General features: G+C 35.6%; 1 protein-coding gene across 3 annotated transcripts in view; it reads left to right on the forward strand.

Annotated features, from left to right (window-relative positions):
* The first annotated feature begins 339 nt into the window (after positions 1-339).
* LOC102595437 (general negative regulator of transcription subunit 3) overlaps positions 340-19,006 on the forward strand; it is a 33,429-nt gene continuing 14,762 nt past the window's right edge. For 2 of the 3 annotated variants that reach the window (XM_006347968.2, XM_006347967.1), the window contains exons 1-10: positions 340-630; positions 706-837; positions 3,146-3,283; positions 5,022-5,072; positions 8,109-8,198; positions 8,283-8,429; positions 8,674-8,784; positions 11,616-11,684; positions 18,215-18,383; positions 18,480-18,958. In XM_006347968.2, the coding sequence (XP_006348030.1) occupies positions 538-630; positions 706-837; positions 3,146-3,283; positions 5,022-5,072; positions 8,109-8,198; positions 8,283-8,429; positions 8,674-8,784; positions 11,616-11,684; positions 18,215-18,383; positions 18,480-18,958 (1,479 nt within the window). In that variant the 5' untranslated portion in view covers positions 340-537. The remainder of the gene's footprint in view (positions 631-705; positions 838-3,145; positions 3,284-5,021; positions 5,073-8,108; positions 8,199-8,282; positions 8,430-8,673; positions 8,785-11,615; positions 11,685-18,214; positions 18,384-18,479; positions 18,959-19,006) is intronic. The other variant, XM_015309042.1, reaches the window with a different exon arrangement.

Consider the following 19,006-nt stretch of genomic DNA (forward strand, 5'->3'; position numbering starts at 1 on the left):
CCGGTCTCAATTTCTCATAAAGTCATCCCAGTTATTCCGCCTTTCCCAAAGTCTCTATATTAACGGTCTGTCACAATTTAAAATATTTTACCCTATAATTACATTTTGTTTAATATAGTGAAGAATTGAAAATGTTTTTCATAATTTTTATCAATTTAAGTATTAACTTTAATGTCCTGGCTTATAAAATTAATTAAAAAATACAGTAGCAAGGATAAATTAATTAAAACAATAAATAAATTAAAAGTTTTGTTAAAAAAAATCAAAATAAAAAAGGTAAAAATAATATCACAAACCACACTAGGCTAAATACGGAGGTATCTGAAATTATACTTGCTTATTTAAAATGAGAAATATATAAGTGAAAAAAGGAATTTTATTTCTGCAATGAGCATGAATCCCCAAATCTAAAGCCCTAAAAACCAAAAACGAGATATAACTAATCGAATTACTTTACTCATCTCTAGTGTTTGATTAAACGAAAACCCTACTGGGTTTTATCTGATCAATCATCGGTGTCTTCTTCACTGAGTTGCAATGGGAGCGAGTCGAAAGCTACAGGGTGAAATAGATCGAGTTCTGAAGAAAGTTCAGGAAGGCGTTGATGTCTTCGATAGCATATGGAACAAGGTTCCTTTTTCCGTTCAGTAGCCTACATTTGAAGGATTTTTCTTTTATTGACTATTCGTTTCCCTGTTTCTTCAGGTTTATGATACGGATAATGCCAACCAGAAGGAAAAATTTGAAGCGGATTTGAAAAAGGAGATAAAAAAGCTTCAGAGGTATAGAGACCAAATCAAAACATGGATTCAATCGAGCGAAATCAAAGATAAAAAGGTAAAAGTTTACTTGTTTTAAATTATGCTGTTTTGGTGACAATTCAATTTTTTTCTTGTAGTACACTATACTAGAATGTTCTGTATTCATTTCTTATTGCATGACACCGGGTTGTAAGACTTACTATCATATTAATAGAATCGCCAGTCAGTGATTCACGTTCTCTCAATTTTCACATAGCATGCCATTATAACGTGTGCAGTTCCAGATCAACAAAGTGTTTCGTCTAGAAATGTTTAGATTACTTTTACTCATTAAAAAACCAATTCTCTGCATGTATGGTGTCAAGCATTTAGCCCGTCATTGATAAGAGTACTTAGTAACAACACATCCAATTACTTCTCAAAAAAAAAACAACACATCCAATTCACTGAAGTAAGGTGAGAACCATGAGCTCTTCAGGTTCAAATCCAGAACGGAGCAAAAATATTAGGTGATTCTTTTGAATCTGTCCAAGTTTTGGTGGAGAGAATTACGGCTACCTGTGCTAGTGGAGGTACCTCATTGAATTAGTGGAGGTGCGCATAAACTGGACCGCGCTCCATGGTTATAGAAAAATGATAACTTAGTCACAACCAATCGAGATCTGCAAGTGTCTACAAATTTCTTAATTTAAGTTGATTGACATCAAAATAATAGAATGACCCGTAGTGCGGGTTACCTCTCCTATGTGGTTTGCGAGCTATTGCATAGGAGCGGGGGTTTTATCTTGTGCGCACCCAAAGGGTAGCGGCTGCGGGTCTCCCTTGTCATAAAAAAAATTAAATAATAGAATGATCCGGACTTATTTATTGTTCTAAGGAAAAGAAATACATGAACTATAATGAAAGAAAAAAATGTATAGAAGTCTCCAGATAAGATTACAAAAGTCTAGGAGAACCAAGTTAAAGCTAAAACGTTCAGCAAGTATAAGCTACTTGAGAAACCTAGACTGTTGTGATCATTCAGTTTTGCTGTTCTTGATCTTAGTAAAAGAATAAGGTCTGACTGCATGTGAGAAGATACTGTCCACAGGCTGGCCTGTATGAAAAGCTTGGTCATAGCCTACTACTGTATATCGTGTCAGCTGTTCTAGAAATAGTGCCGATTATGATCCTATTTGTCAGCCTCTGAAGTTTGAGTGATCCTCTTTATAGTTTCCAAGTTTAGGTGATCTTTAAACTTGTTTTTACTTGAAAATTTCAAGGACTGCATCACAGGGTCAACCTTTAGTTTCTACCTTGGCATGGGATCTTCTGGCCCACTACTCTTTCCTACCAACTGGAATTGCTTCCCATTTAATTGAGACCCCTGTTAGACATTAGGTGTTTATTTCTGTTTTATTACCATATTTGAGCGATACATGAGATTTTTATGTTGGTAGAGATGGTTTTAGAGAGAGCACGTCGCATGTAATTGTTGATTGTTCTACAGGCGTTTGTTTAATCAAATTCATGGGCAAATTAAATCTACCTAATATATGCTGCCTCTTTAGAAGGATAGGGGAAGTGGTGCAGTTGTCTGGGTGGGAAGGAAGTGGCAAGAGGTATGTAGTACAGTAGTAGGGAGAATTGATGGAGAAAGGGGAAGGACAAGAAGAGAAAATGCTACCACTGAAGGGAACTAGATTGACTTAGGAGAAAGCAAGAAAGTAAAAATGTTTCATCCTTGTTGCAGACAAAAGCATGGTATTTAAGTGGAGAAGGTAGAGGGGCAGCCCCATTATCTGCCTAGTTCCGAATCATGGGCCACAGACCCTCGTAGATTCCCCTCTCTTTTTTTTTTTTACCAAAAGTGAAAATGTTCTGTATAGACAATTGAAATGGAATCATTACTAATTTTCTGGGACATGTTGGCATAATTAGTATGTGAATGACTCTTAGAGAGGTTTTAGCTGTGTGTTTATTTTTCAAGTTGTACTGCCTCTCCATATTAGATGCCTTAAATGATTGAGTATGGATCTTAAGATTAGAGTTGAACTGTTGAAGTTATATATGAAGAAGATGGATTCATATTTTGAACAAAGTTTTATTTGATGATATGAACTTCTACTGATACACTATCGTATAGACTATAGTATATAGCTATGCCTTTTTTTTTGTAGGTTAGTAATGACTTATTGGCATTAGTTTGAATAAAGTAATGGCTTTCCGCCAGACAATAGAAAGTGGTTGAATTTTCTTAGTTCTGACTTTTGAGTTGGTGGCTACCCTTTTTGCATCAATGCATTCATTTGCCTTTTGTGTGATCATAGATTTTTCTTTTTGTTTTTCGTCAACAGAACCATGGAAATTTATTTGACCTCTTCTGATTTTACTTATTGACATAGGTAAGTGCGTCATATGAGCAAGCATTGATGGATGCTCGTAAGCTTATTGAGCGTGAAATGGAACGATTCAAAATCTGTGAGAAAGAAACTAAGACCAAAGCATTTTCAAAAGAAGGCTTGGGCCAACAGCCTAAGACGGTAAGCATTGCTCTGCAATTTTGAGGTCACCAGTTTCTAGATCTGGATATTTTATTTTGGTTTGTGTTTTTTTGTTTCCTTGCTAGAAGTTAATAGTTACCATCTGAAAGAAATTCTTAGGAAGTGGCTAACTATTTCGAGTATTGTCCACATTCCTAGATATGCACATTTTAAAGCCTAATACTAATTTTTTCTTAGAGAAAGATCTTTAGAAATGGTATTTTCTCAGTGAAAGGATTAATCATTAAAGAGGAAATTTGAGGACTAAGGCCTCATTTGTTGGAACATAATGAAAGTCCGAATGTTAATCATTCAGGCCTCAGTTGATAAGTTTTTTTAAATTTTTTTTACAACCACTAATCAGTCTGAAGATCCAAATAATTAAGATCTATTACAAAGTTTAATATCATTAAGATGTTTATTCAAGAATTTCTACAAAGATGACAATTCAACTCTATTCACTATCAGAACTAACTGTCACCGCTGACCTCCATTTTCAACTACCACTTCCCACCACCCACGACTGCCATCCTTAGTCACAACCATCACTGCCCCCAATTACCATAGTCGTCCTTCACTACCATTAGCCACTGTTTAAAATCATCACAAGTAACCACCATTACAACCACCAATCACTACCAAGAGTCATCACCATCAACAACCACTATGCGTCGCCAACCACCGTCATCATTCACCACCACCATTAGCTATCACTATCATTCACTTTAATTATTAGTTGCCACCACCAACTACCATTGTTGATAATCACTAATGTCAGCCACCATCACCACTAGCTACCACCCACAACCATCGCCATCACCTAACACAATCCCCAATTAACACCCACAGCAATTCACAAGGAAAGGAATGGTAGATGTTTTGAAAATAGATCCAATTCCATTCACAAGGTCAAATGGAATTGTATAGTATCCTTACTTTTTTGGTGTAAACAGTTGTGTATAGTAGATACAGACCAGATTGTAGATTTGATAGGAAGCTTGTAACTGACACTTTTTGGTGGTGACCAGCATGCCCTTAATGCTGAAGAATACAATCTTACCAGTTTCAAAAAAAAAATTAACACCCACAGCCATAACCACCTCCAACTGCCATATAATTTTTTTTAAAAATATTTTATTGATATAGTATTAAATTAATTTAGTAATTTGTTTGAATTATATATTTAGATATTGAGAAAACAAACAATCTTAATTATTTAGTGTTCAAATCTTAATTTTCAGATCTGTATTCTGATTCAAACATCTAAAGTATTCTGATTCAAACGTCTAAATCTTACTGTACATCTTGATATTTAGATGTGTATTCAGATTCAAAGAACAAATGAGGCCTAATACTTCCACCTAACATAAACAGTACTATTGTCAAAAAAAATAAATACTTCCACCTAACATTACTGCTTTTTCTGGACTAGGCTTGTACTATTCTCACAATAGTTCATCAATTTTTCTATTATTCTCAAGAACAGTTAATCAATTTTTCCATCTAACATCAATGATGTCTTTTATCATCCATTAATGAGAGCTTAGTGAAACGGAGGTCAAACTGATGCTTCTTCTTGCAATTTTAGTTCTACCATATGCTTTGTTCCAATATATTTTAGTCCATGTATGGGTCCAGTGTCAGGCTGTCAGCTTCTCATTTGATGGCATTGGACCATTTTGGTTGTAAATGTATTGTTCTGACTTTTTGTTTCAATTTGTTGTTCCAAATTTATCAGGATCCAAAGGAGAAGGCTAAGTCAGAGACAAGAGATTGGTTGAATAATGTGGTATGAGTAATCATTTTTTTTCCAAAGATTCTATTGGTCAAAATTTTTCCTTACATGTATCATTGTGAGATATTTACACCTAATTGGGTCTCTTTCCATGTGTTTATCTTCCAAGGGTAGACGTAGAGCAACTTCTCTTTTCATCTGTTTGTCTTCCAAGGGTAAAGACTCATAATTTAATAAGTAAGATTTTTTATTAAAAAATAGCCCCAGGGTGCAATGGGTGAGTAGTAGTGAGTACAACCCCAACAATATGCATCTTCGTATAGTAGCTACATGTCAAAAGAATTGAGGAAATTAACCATCCTATCTACTTCCGTGCGTTTTTATTTGATGCCAAAAGGCTAACTGGCTAGGAGAGTTAACCATCTATGCTGTGAGGTACAAATAATATCTCTTTTGCCTTCCAAGTATCTCTGATTTCTTTCTTCCACACAGTCAACCATATAGGCGCTAGTAAAGTGTTCCACAACATTTTGTCACCTTTTTGAAGCCCTCCTCTATTCCAACATTGTGATAGGCCTTTTGGAGATTCTGGCATGCACTATTTGACTTCAAGCAAAATAAAAAATGTACCAGATCTGGGTTGAATTTCACATCTTCATAATCTTCACACATTACACTTCTGTTGCAAAAAGTCGTACCTCTTCTTTATAAACTGTGATGGATCAAGCAAGCTTTTCTTGCCCACTAGCCATATAAACACTTTTACTTTATAAGGTGCTTTGTTTCTCCATACAATTTTCATGGCCATATTTGTTCATGTTGTCTACTTTGAGACAAAACTTGATACTCATACTTCACTGGGATAAGACCATCCTTACGTACCCTTCGTACTATCCTATTTGGTTCTAATTGGTATCTTTGGAAGCTATCTGTCATCTTTAGGAAACTCCTCATTTCCTCCATTCCGGATCATTACATCTTCTTGTAAGGGGAATGTTCCATCCTTGAGTTGACGAATAATCTTTCACTGAGGCATCATGATTATTTACTGTGCTGAAAATGGTATGGAACTGATCTTTAAGGGGTGTATGCACTAAGCATCTTTATTTTAAAAAAATAAAGTTTTAGTATCACCTATTTTGGTGTAAATGTGTTCTCCTAACATAATCCATAAGTTTCTGGTTTATTTCCAATTGTCAACTCTGTACAGCTGCCTTGGGTTGCTACTTCAAAACATTGAATGCCTTCTATCTGTACTTCCCTCAATCACTTACCTCGTAGTGCCTTTTCCTTGCAAAATCTTCATAACTACTTCATAAGGAAACTGGTGCTGTGTGCCCTTAGATTTCAGACTCCCAATCCATCTTCCTTCTTACTGGTAATCGCCATTTCCCACTTAACCTGTTTGAACAACCATATCATTGTTCCTTGTTACAAAAGATCCCTCCTTAGTTTATCAGTTCTCTTCTCTGTAAAGAATTATATTGATGTGAAGCAAGCCAGCATTAAGGTAATGCTGGGGCAAAAGTACATCTCTAGGAGAACTTTACAATGTGTAAAGAACTAAGAAAGTCAATAATAGCTTCCGGCTCTAAAACATATGCGGTAGTATTGTTGCACCAGAGGCTAGGCAAACTATACACTTGATCTTTAGATTAGTAACTTGTCCTTGTAGTTTTCAAAAACTCTTCACATTTCTTTCTCTCCATACGACCCACCATTACCACCCTAGGAATGATTTTGCAGACATATTTGGAAGATTTTGTAAGGTCCAATCTATGCCAGGATAGCAAAAATTCCACTCTATCTTTAGGCATGCACCATTGGATACCCAGAACATTAAAACAGAAATGCCAAATCTGTTGAGAGAAGCTGCAATGGAGAAATAAATGGTTGACATCTTCTGCCTCCTCTTCACATAGAGCACATCTGTTGCAAAGAGTAATGCCTCTCTTTTTAAGATTATCCAGAGAGACATTTTCTATGTGCCAGGAAAATATTTAACTTTGTAAGGAGCTTTATTCTTCCAAATTGATTTCCATGGCCAAAAGATAAGAGCGGGAGTACTGGTTGTCAGGATTGTAGAATAATTTTTCACATAAAAGATTCCACTATTTTTGTGTTTCCGAGATAGGGAATCTTGAAGAGAGTTCAATGACGATAGAGAGTTAAGAAGACCCAACAGGTTCAAGATATCTCCAATTTCACAATCACCGAGATTTCTCCTAAAGGGAATGAACCATCCTTGGTTAGACCACTTTGTTTGGTATAGTTAACTGATACATAATTTAGGCATGACATATTGTTTAGAACCTGCCTTCCTCCCAAAAGCAAGTAATTTCCAATAGGCCCGTCTCTTTTCACACATATCTGTTACCCCTTCCCAAATACTGTATTCATGGTGATAGACACCTAAGGTGAATATTTAGTTGGCGATTGGCCTACTTCCATCCTGGCGAATCTGAAAACTATTGAATGTTGTACGCCTCGTTTGCAGAAAAATCTAAGTCCATAATTTATGTTTAGACTTGATATTGCCTCAAAGAGCAATAAGATTGTTTTTAGTTGTAACCATTGCATCTCTTTGATGCCTTTCTAATACAATTAAATTACTTCACCAAAAAAATAAAGTAAAATAAAAAAAATGTAGTATTTGTCCAACACCGCAACCATAATGAGAGTGGCATAAAGCAAGAGATAGATCATCACTGCTCCTTGTCCTTTAACTTCTACATTGAAGCCCTTTACCCAATCCAGTTGCGAAGTCTGAACCATCCTATTAAGACATTCCATGACTAAGAATTCTCAATTCATGTGATCATATGTTGCTTAGAGATAATCTTGAAAATGTTTCCTACCAGACTAATAGGTCTAGAATTCTTTATATTCGTTGCTCCTTCCTTCATTGGCATAGCAGTAATAACGAGGCATTATGACTTTTCTCGAACTCTTATTTCTTGGAATTTCTCAATGGTCTCCATCAACTAACATTTAACTATCCTCCAGCACTTTTCTCGAACTCCTAGTTTCTTGGAATTCTGATAGTTTTGTCTTGGTGCTCTAATAACTTTCGAAATTGTTTTGGGGTAGGTTGGGGAGCTTGAAAGTCAAATTGACAATTTCGAGGCTGAATTGGAAGGACTCTCAGTTAAAAAAGGGAAGCAGAGGCCCCCAAGATTGGTAAGAGGATGTAAAATTAAGTGTGTATTGTGCATTTGGCTTATCGTGATTGATTAAAGGTCACTTCTTTTATGTTTTCTCTAGGTACATTTGGAAACATCCATTACTCGGCACAAGGCTCATATAATGAAGTTAGAGTTAATTTTAAGATTACTGGATAATGATGAATTGAGTCCTGAGCAAGTTAACGATGTCAAGGATTTCCTCGACGATTACGTGGAAAGAAATCAGGTATACTATTCTGTACAATTTATTCCTCATGTGTCTGGTGTAGGTTATTGTGAAGAAATTAAATATAATTATCACTCTAACCTCTTAATTTAAATGGAATTCTGAAGCTGCTAGGTTGCTATCTCTTTCTCTTCACTTGTTTCTGTTTATTCACTTCTGATGTGTTCTTAGGATTGTTCTTGAAGTAATGATATCTTTTTGGCATGTAATATTACCATTTGCTTGGACTGCTGTATTTTTGCAGGAGGATTTTGATGAATTCAGTGATGTTGATGAGCTCTACAGCACTTTGCCACTAGATAAGGTGGAGTCTCTTGAAGATCTGGTTACCGTCGTTCCACCTGCTCTTGTCAAGGTAATATACATCCAAATCATCATTTCTTCTAATTTCTTTTTCTACTTAAATTATTCATTTATTGTTCATCTTTTATGTTTTGACTGATATATTTGTCTCTTTCGCTATACCAAAATAAATTTGTGGTCATTTTCTTAATTCTAATGTATGGGTGTAGGAACCTTTTGATCTTTAATGCATACCATTCCTGAACACAATTCTTCTTAATAGTTAGGCCAAAACCCTAAAACTAAAGGAAACCACAAAAGAGATGTTACCTGTTATGGTGAAAAAAGCAAAACAAATGTAAGAAGCACTCAAATTAGCCTGATAGAGAGAAGTGAGAAACAGAGAACTCTGTATCATTGCTAGCATTTTAGCCCCTTAATCAGTCCAAAGTCAGGCGATTTACCATTGTTGTGCTTGGTTATCAAAGATGTTGATCAGCTGTGCATATACTGTTCGTGTGAGTTTTCTTGATTTGCTGGATTTTTGTTTTGAAGATTGGGTGTTTACTTCTAGGGTGAGCATGAGATTTCCAATCTGCTAAATTCTGGGAAACATGGAATGTGAATTGATAGGTATAAGAAGCGGATATGATGTGATCCTACTCATGAATTGCTTTGAATCTGTTAACCTGAAGATTTTTGCTGTCTTTTTAATTGGCAGTTCCCAATTGAATTAGGCATTGGTTGGTCCTAAGGGTGGCAAAATCAAGCCGTTTATTAGCTCAACCCATTTCAACCCATTAAAAATTGGGTTGATTTGTAACCCAAATTGACTCATTTTAAAAATTTGATATGTTATATATGGCCATAATAAATATTTTTTTTATTAGGTACTAAAATATTTAAAAGAACAAATAAAATAATTAAAACTTAGTAAAAATTGGGTTGAGTTGGGTCTTGACCCATTTTGACCGAAACAAATTTGCGTTGGGTTTGGTCTTGACCCGTTTATTGCCTTGACCCATTATGATCCGTCCAAATTTTAACCAACTTGCCCAATTGCCACCGTTTGTCACTATGAGGCCCAATGCCTTTTCCGTGCATGTAAATTTACTATTTGTGTGGACGTATATTAGGAATTTCTACTGGCTCAAGTGAAGATTTTGCATATAGGGTTTTTGTTTGTGATATGTAGATCTACATGGGTTGAGGGTTTTGTGGTTGATAGCAAGCTGAGGATTTCAACGGAACAATAATGCTTTTTATTTCTCACGTGATCAATTCGTCAAGCTTAACTAGACTTCAACATCTTCTATCATATTTATAGATTTGGAATAAAATTGTCCACTTTTTATAAATATAAATATTACAATACACCAAAATTTTGTATCTGATACGAGTGGATCAGAAGTTCGGATTCTCCATCGGGTGAATTTTGAGATTTGAGGATATGGATTCGAGTGTGGATACCAGTGCTAAGATACTATTAATTATTTAAAAATGTTGAAAAGCAACTTTTTTTTCCTATTAAAAGGTGATTTAAAAATCCATTTCTATTAATTGAGTTAAATGAAAAATGTCTACGTAATTGCAAATTGCTAATATAATAGTTTGAATTATTTCTCAAAAAAAAATTTGAATTGAGAAAAATAATTGTTTTCTGTTTAAAAAATTGGTTATCATTCTCTATTTATGCTTCTTGAGCTTTGTAAGTGACTCGAAAGCAAAAAGTATTTGTCGTAGAAATAATTGTGTTTTTACTAACTAGAGCACAAAAAGTATCAAGTATTTGTGGTAAAATTTAAATTCGGTGTAAACACTTAAATATTTTATTTATAAGGTATCTTGTACAAAAGCAAAGTGTTCTAGTACTTTATGTGCTATATATGATATAAACCAAATTCAAACCAAATACACAATTATTCTATATTTCTTGGGAATGGGTTTAGTCAAAAGCACCCAAGATAGGTTGACTAAATCCAGTGCAGATCCCACACCATACCTAAATTGTGTTGGATGACATGAGTTCAGAAAAGATTTTGAAGGATCTGGCAACATAGATCAAAACTCTTAAGAGCCCGTTTGGATTGGCTTAAAAAAGTAGCTTTTAAGTCAAAAAATAATAAAGTCAAACTGAAATGACTTTTAAGTCAAAAAATAAAATGTAGGGGGAGACCTAACTTTTGGTTTCTGACTTATTTTAAGTCATTTTTTAGCTTGCCAAACACTTCACAACTTATTTTAAGTCATTTTTTACTTATTTTAAGTTATTTTTTATATTTGCCAAACACTTCCAGTAGTCAAAAAACTGACTTAAAAGTAGGTTTGACCAACTTTTAAGCCAATCCAAACACCCTCTAAGACTAAGTTGGAGCTCTAAATCCCTAAAGCTTGCCTTTTCTATTATTAAAAAGGGAAGTGACTAGGTTCTTCAGACACTTTACCTTTAATAAAAAAAAATGAGGGAAGTGACGAGGTAGGCCTAAATTACATGGATGGAAGTTGTCTCCTTAAATCTCTTGAAATAAATAGGAACTTAACTAAGAACATTACACAATATAAGCAAAGGTTCTATATAAGCTATTCCGACTACCTGGGATTTTGGCTTAGTTGTTGTTATTAGGTCTGAGTATAGATAAGTGTGAGGTTTGGATAACCTTCAAGACAAATATTTTACCACTACTGGAATGAGTTGAGACCGAATAGAGTTAAATAGATATAGGTGATTCACCTTGGCAGCCACGAGTTATTTGGCTAGAGACGTAATTGTGGTTTATGCAAGTAGCAGTTCCTTTTACTAGTATCTTTTGGTATTCAAGTAGAGGAAAGAAACTCTTTGCCCATCTATGTAGGGATGGGCCATACAGCCTTTGCAGAAGCTGTAACTTCTTTTTGGTTTTCCAGGGTGTCACTGTTCCCAGTGCGGTTTTGAGTGTGAAAACTTCCCTGGCCTCTCCACCTGCTCAAGCATCGGTATGGTTCACTTCTCTTTCCATAGTCTGTTGCACATCTTTTCTTCCAATGCTACTAAGGCTGGCCGGTGTTTATTTGGAATGATAGAAATATAGTTCTGACTTGTTGCTATTTTCTTAAAGCTTGATACAATAATTTTTTTCGTGTAGAGTAGTGTACTTGGTACTCATTGTTTTGTCTTTGTATGCATTTTTGAATTGATATTGCTCTTCTGCATTTGTTCCAATTTTGTCATTCACTGCTTGGAAGTGTTGTTTCGTTAGATGCTTAGGGCAATGGATATCCTTTGGAAAATTTTCCAATATAATTGGTGGATTATGAGCACAATTCTTCTATTAATCTTTGAATCGTAAGTGGAGAACAGATTTTTCAAAAATAATTCGTATTCTATCTGTCTCTGTTCGTTTAATTAAAATATGATGAGTCATTTATTTATCATGAAAAAGGGTTCGAAAAAAAATGATGCATCTGTTGAAGAGCTTATTTCAGACTAATACAACGTGAAAGAAAAGCTGCTTAACCACTTCCCATTGTTAAGAGATATGGCGTCCTTTTTTCATTAAAGTTTCTTGCATCATCTAGGCTTTCTCCACCGAGTAGCTACTGGAAAAGTAGTTACTGACAACATTAGATGTATCAATTTGTACAACTTGTTGCTTGTTTCTGTCACCACAAATCTTAGTTAATGCGGTGTTTTGGACAGCGAAAGGCGACAAGGGCCTGCCTCGCCTTTTTGAAATGCGATACCAATTAATACGAGAAAGTTAAAATATTTAATTGCATATGTAAATAATCAGATTCTCAATAGCAATAACATATTAGCAAAATATTTCAATTCAAAAACTGAAAATAGATGGTACATACTGTTAATGCATTGAACTTTTCAGGAGCTCAACAATTGATGTACCTTCTCTTATAGAGTTTTCTTTCCTGGTCAAAGAACTTATATAGAGTTTTTAAAAGTTTGATCTCTTTCATCTAAAGGGAGGATCATTTTGAGAAAGCAATAATTTTATTGATTAGAATTCCATGTACAAGTAGTATAAAACTAAGTTGCCTGGATTCTTCACTTTTGGTGCTGCATCCATGTCGACACAACATAGGTGTGGGATCCGTACCGGATATGGTCAAACAACTTTGGATAATTGGACCAAAATTGATCGACTAATTCGAGAAAAATACAATGATTCCTAAAATCAAAACAAAGGCTAGGGTGAAATCATAATTTAGCCTTGTTTTTTTATCGTCAAAACATATTTGTACTAAACAGTATGCAACTAGAAGGTGCTTTAAAGTAGTGTTATCAAAGACGCGCTTAAAGTGCACTTAAGCCTTGGAAGGGAGGCGCAACACATGTTGAGCTCTTCACGTCGTTCTATGTGTGCTTCAATATCGTCATCAAGGTTCTAAGGCATACTTTTCCTTGCCAATGAACCTTTTCTGAAGAGACAACAATAAACAATTGATATTTCACTTTATCCTAATTATATTTCAATTTCTTTGTTCATATATTTGACAACATTCATGATTATAAACTATTAGTGTTCAACTATAAACATATATATTTGTACTTTTTTTTCTCCCTTTGGCCTTTTTCCATTAAAGCTCACACTTTATTTGAGCTTTGCGCTTAAAACCTCAATAGACCTTAGAACTTTTTTGCGCTTTTTGCTTTTGATAATACTACTTTAAAGATATTTACATGTCTATATCATTGCTGAATGTGCAATGAACTCAAAAAGTCTATCATGACTTCTCTGTATCATTTGCCATAGCCATGTTACACCAAAAAATATTAGGAGATGCATTTGTACTGAATAATAAATACATACTCAGCGTCTTGCTCTCAAAGATTCGTGCATTCTTTTCCTCTCAAATAGCCCATCATAATTTAGGCATATTTTATAACTCTATGTTTAGCTGAATCCATACTTTGATTTGTAAACCCGAATTTTGTAATTCAAATCACGAAGGATCCAACCTGTAGCTCAGCAGGACCCGCACATGTATTGTACACCCGCACCCGAGTTCAAGCAACTTAGGTAAATTAACTAAAAATAGGAAGTTAACTTCAAATGTATGAAATATTTTCCACCCCTTCAAAAGCTTTTCTATTCCTTACCAAAAAAGGTCCCGTTGCTCTCCTTCCAAAGAACCCATACGTGAGAAAATATATCTACATTCCATGTCCTGTGTTTCCTCTCCTCCTTCTAGTGGCCCAGCTGTTTAGCATCTATATTCCTGACATTCACATTGTTCACATTGTGCACCTGTATGCCTAATCAGCTCCAAACTTTACACAACTGGGTAGCAGCTTGACAATGCAGTGTGAAATGGTGAATGTCTTCTCTCGAGTGTCTCCACATGATATTCATCTCCTTCATCTGGGTTGTTCTTTAGTTTCAGTTTCTTTTATCGCTTATTATAAAACTCCATGATTTCTAAATTATGTGATTTAAATATTATTACTTTTGTACCATGAGAAGGGTTGCAAATATTTTCAAAGAAGTGGCTCCTTTGTCGTTCGTTTTATATTTTTATTTGAGAAGGTTAACTGGTATTATAAACAAAAGGAGTACAACAATAGTGTGCTCCTATGTAGTTACATCAAAAGTATGAAGGGACAGCCGAAACAAGAACTATCACCTATGTCCCTTATAAACTATCTAAAAATAGGGTAATATCCCCTATATCCTTGGGTACATTGTGGATACACCTAAAGTAAAAGCTTGCTAAAAAGTTCATCCTTCTATAATAATGTGATGAACAAGAGATGTTTTGATGGAGAGTCAACTGCTTTAGGCATTTTGAAGACTAGGTGCACCGAAAATTTGTTTAGTTGGACCAACTTGTATCCTGCTGTTAATGCAGAACAACTTCAGGATTTTACTAACTCATTAGCTCTGGCTTAGATAGTTTGTATAGTTAGCTAGAGATTTTTTTGTAAGCTCAAATGCCATATCTTGTAAATTTTGCATCTTCCTGATGTTGTTATTAATACCACTTATCTTATCAAAAAAATAAAATATTGTGATGATATTCTTCCAACCATTCACATTTGAAGAAAAACTGAAGCCTAAAGACAAATATTCTCGCGTAGGTACAGAAGATATATGCTCTTATCTTGTTTTATACTATTGTAGTTAATGATATGCATCCTACTACCTTATGAAAGAGAATGATATGCATCCTACATCTTACTATTTATGGTTGAAGTGACTCTTAAGTCTAACAACAAATATTTTTCCCTTTTGTACTTTTGAGAATAGACAAACGTTTCAAGGAAATATAATGCCTGTCTTTTTATATCATGAAGATGTGTGTCCTCCAATTCATTGCTGAAGACACTAAAACCCAATGTAAAAAGTTCATGTTTTTTGGAAAATTGATATATTTATAACTGTGATGTTCGGGTTAGCTAACGCGCACCTCGACTAATTCCACGGGATACCTGACACCTCCCACTGACAACGAGTACCAGTTAACTGTCCACCAAGGCTAGTATAGATGGAAAAATTTATATGGTTTTAAGTATGGGAATGTATTAAGAGACAATTTCCCAGGGAGGAACATCAACTTCTCAAATGTTTTGTGAGAAGGTGTAGCATGTGTATGTTGCTTCTTATGATGCCGATTCCTTGAATGGACCCTTTTTTTTGTTGAAACTGGTTTTAACGATTCCTCACCGACCATTCAAAACCCCCAATACACAAATATTTTAGCTCTAGGATCTCTAGCCCTCTTTCCCTTTCTCACAATAGCTCTTTGATGCAACTGTTAAATTGTCTTCAAAATTATTCACCTTTCTCATGTTAACACACAATACACTTTATTTTCTTGGTTTGGCAGTAAAGTTCGAGACCCGTTCTTTCCAAATTTATAGGGTTCCTTTTGCTTACCTGCATTATCAATATAGAGAACTAATTGATTATTTGCTTTCCTAGTGTTTGTAACATCTTCTACCTAGGTTACTCGGACAAGGGGTGGATGTCTGAAAAGGGTGTGAATTTAGAGGTCGAATTCTTGATGATCTAAATTTAAGATTCGGGGTATGGATTTAGGTAGGGATATGAGTGCGGGGATTCGACTAAAAGTAATTCAAGCATCTAAAAATTGAGCTTATATTTAAATTATGAGACATTATGTGGAAACTAACAAGGTATTACAACAACAACAACAACAACATACCCAGGGGAGGGTAGTAGGATGTACATAGACCTTAACCCTATCTTTGAAAACTAACAAGGTATTCTGAGGAGAATCCCAAAAGGAGATATAAGGAAAAGGACTGAGATAAATATTTCTGTTAGAACATGGATAGGTTTATACAATCCTATTAGAATAGGAATTGGTTTATACAATCTTATTAGAATATGAATAGGTTTATATAATCCTATTTAGAATAGAAATAGGAATACTAAATAGTATCCTACTTAGTAAAGGATTGTACTCTAGTGTCTATAAATAGGGTCTCAATGTAATAATGTAGACACAACAACAATTCAATAATATTCTTTTCCTATATTTCTCACATGGTCTTTTCCTATATTTCTCATATGGTATCAGAGCCTCTACGATCTTGGTAGAAAATCAAAGAGTTTCCGCTGCCGGCGGGGGGCTATTACCCATATATGTCACTCGTCTGACCAACAATTATGCTATCAAAATTTGTAGCACCGTGTCATCTTTTTGGTGACTATTTTTCATGTTTAATTTGTGTAGCACCGTGCCATCTTTCTGGTGACTACTTTTTCATAATTAATTTGTGTAGCACCGTGCCATCATTTCAGTGACTACTTAGGATTGTGCCATCATTCCGGTGACTACTTTCTCATATCTGATTTGTGTAGCACTGTGCCATCATTCCCGTGACTACTTTTTAATATCTTATATGTGTAGCACCGTGCCATCCTTTCGGTGACTACCTTTTTTTTGCAAATCTTATTTGCGTAGCACCGTGCATCTCTCCGGACTACTTTTCATATTTAATTTGTGTAGTACCGTGGATTTTTCCGAACTACTTCTCATATCTGAGTTGCATAGCACCGTGTCTTTTTGGTGACTCCTCAGATTTGATTTGCATAGTTCCATTCGTCTTTCCGGTGACTCCTCAAATCTAATTTACGTACGGTTGTGCCATCATTCCGACCCTACCCATATTATTTCTCTTTTTCAATAGGGTTGTGCCATCAATCTGACTTTTCCTGTATAATTTCTATTTTCTAGTTGGGTCGTGCCATCATTCCAACCCTACCCGTATAATTTTATTTCTTAGATTGTGACCACTTTCAGCCATCAAATCTAATACTCCGGCGTATGAGCATGTTCTGGCCAATATTTCCGTGACTTTCTTGTTTAATATCGACTCATCTATTGATTCCAACATGATCCATATACTTTATACTAGATTTTGAGCGCTTTATTGCTCAGGGGGAGTTTAGTAGCCTTTCATGTCAATTATGTGAGTCACTCTATGGTCATGTCGATTATGTGAGTCACTCTATGGTCTGAAACAGTCTTTGCAAGTTTGGTTTGGGAAGTTCAACACTGTAATTTTATCACTCGTTTGGTTTAGGAAGTTTAACACTGTAATTTTATCACTCTATGTTTTATCGGCAATATGCATCAAATCCAGTATTTAATGAGAAGAAAATCACATTGAGATTGACTGTCAATTTTGTGAAGTCGACTGATCAACTTGCAGATATATCACCAAGCCCCTCATCAGTCCTCGCATTAATTACATTTGTAACAAGCTAGATACATGAATTGTATGCACTAGCTTGAGGGGGAGTGTTAGAACATGAATATGTTTATACAATCCTATTAGAATAGGAATAGGTTTATACAATCCTATTTAGAATAGGAATAGAAATACAAATAGAAATAGGAATACTAAATAGTATCCTGCTTAGTAAAGGATTGTATTCTAGTGTCTATAAATAGGGTCTCAATGTAATAATGTAGACACAACAACAATTCAATAATATTCTTTTCCTATATTTCTCACAATTTCTATATGCTAGGTATTCCATTTTCTTCCATTTCACCTTTAGCTTTTATCCTGATTTTCTCAGTCAATTTCGGTCTAAGTACCCAAAATCAGTTGACCAGATCCGATTCTGATCCCATACTCACACCCACGTCGTGTTGATGGGGGTGCGGCACCGAAAGTGAAGAGCGTGAGCAACTCAGTCTTCTACTTCTCAAAGTTTTGCGGGGAGGTGTAGCATGTGTAAATTGATTCTTATGATGCCAATTCCTCAAACTGACCATCTAAACCACCAACACAAATATTATCCTCTAGGATCTCTTTCCCTCTTTCCCTTGCTCACCATAGCTCTTTGACGCAACTGTTGAATTCCTTGAAAACACTATTATTCACCTTTTCCAACATTTCTGTTGTCAACTCAATACAGTTTATTTTCTTGTTTAATTAGTAGGCAGCAAGTTTAAGACCCATTCTTGCCAAGTTTGCAGGGTTCCTTTGCTTACCAATGTAGAGAACTAATTGATGGTTTGCTTTCCAGGTGGCTGTAACATCTTTAGCACAGCAAGCTGCTAGTGTTCAGGATCAGTCTGATGAAGTAGCATCACAGGACAGTAGCTCCGAAACAGTTGTTAGGACCCCACCTCCTAAAAGTAGTGCAGTTGCTACTTCTTCTCCGACAACGCCTGCTGGGAGTCATGCAACCCAGGGTACTAACCATGCTTCTACTCAAAAGATTCTGATACATCAACTAGTTTGTTTATTTGTGTGCTGAACTTCTGGATGTGGTTTCTTGGAACATGCAGGTGCTGCTGCTGCTGCTGCTTTATCTCCAACTAGTATGTCAAATGCAATAAAAGAAGACGATTTGACAAGTTTCCCAGCTCGAAAGCCTTCCCCTGCCCTTAGTGAAACTGCTTTAAGGGGTGTTAGTAGAGGTGCTCTATCTAACCAACCCGTGGCTAGTATTGCACTTGGTTCTACTGGTTCAGTTACTGGCAATGGAGGTCTAGGAGCTATTCCTTCTGCTTCTGAAGTTACAAAGAGAAATATCTTAGTTTCAGAGGAGAGGCTTGGAAGTAGCGGCATGGGACAGCCTTTGGTATCGCCTCTGTCTAACAGAATGATGATGTCACAAGCAGCTAAGGCTACAGATGGAATTGGTGTTGCTGATGGGGCAACTCTCGGTGATGCTACGGTCATGACTGGTAGAGTTTTCTCTCCTTCTGTTGGTCCTGGTATGCAATGGAGGCCTGGTAGTTCCTTTCAGAATCAAAATGAAGCGGTATGTTTTCCATGCTATCATTTATGCGAGCTCTGTGATCACCACTTA

Source organism: Solanum tuberosum, unplaced genomic scaffold (genome assembly GCF_000226075.1).
Source record: "Solanum tuberosum cultivar DM 1-3 516 R44 unplaced genomic scaffold, SolTub_3.0 scf00097, whole genome shotgun sequence".
Taxonomy (NCBI): domain Eukaryota; kingdom Viridiplantae; phylum Streptophyta; class Magnoliopsida; order Solanales; family Solanaceae; genus Solanum; species Solanum tuberosum.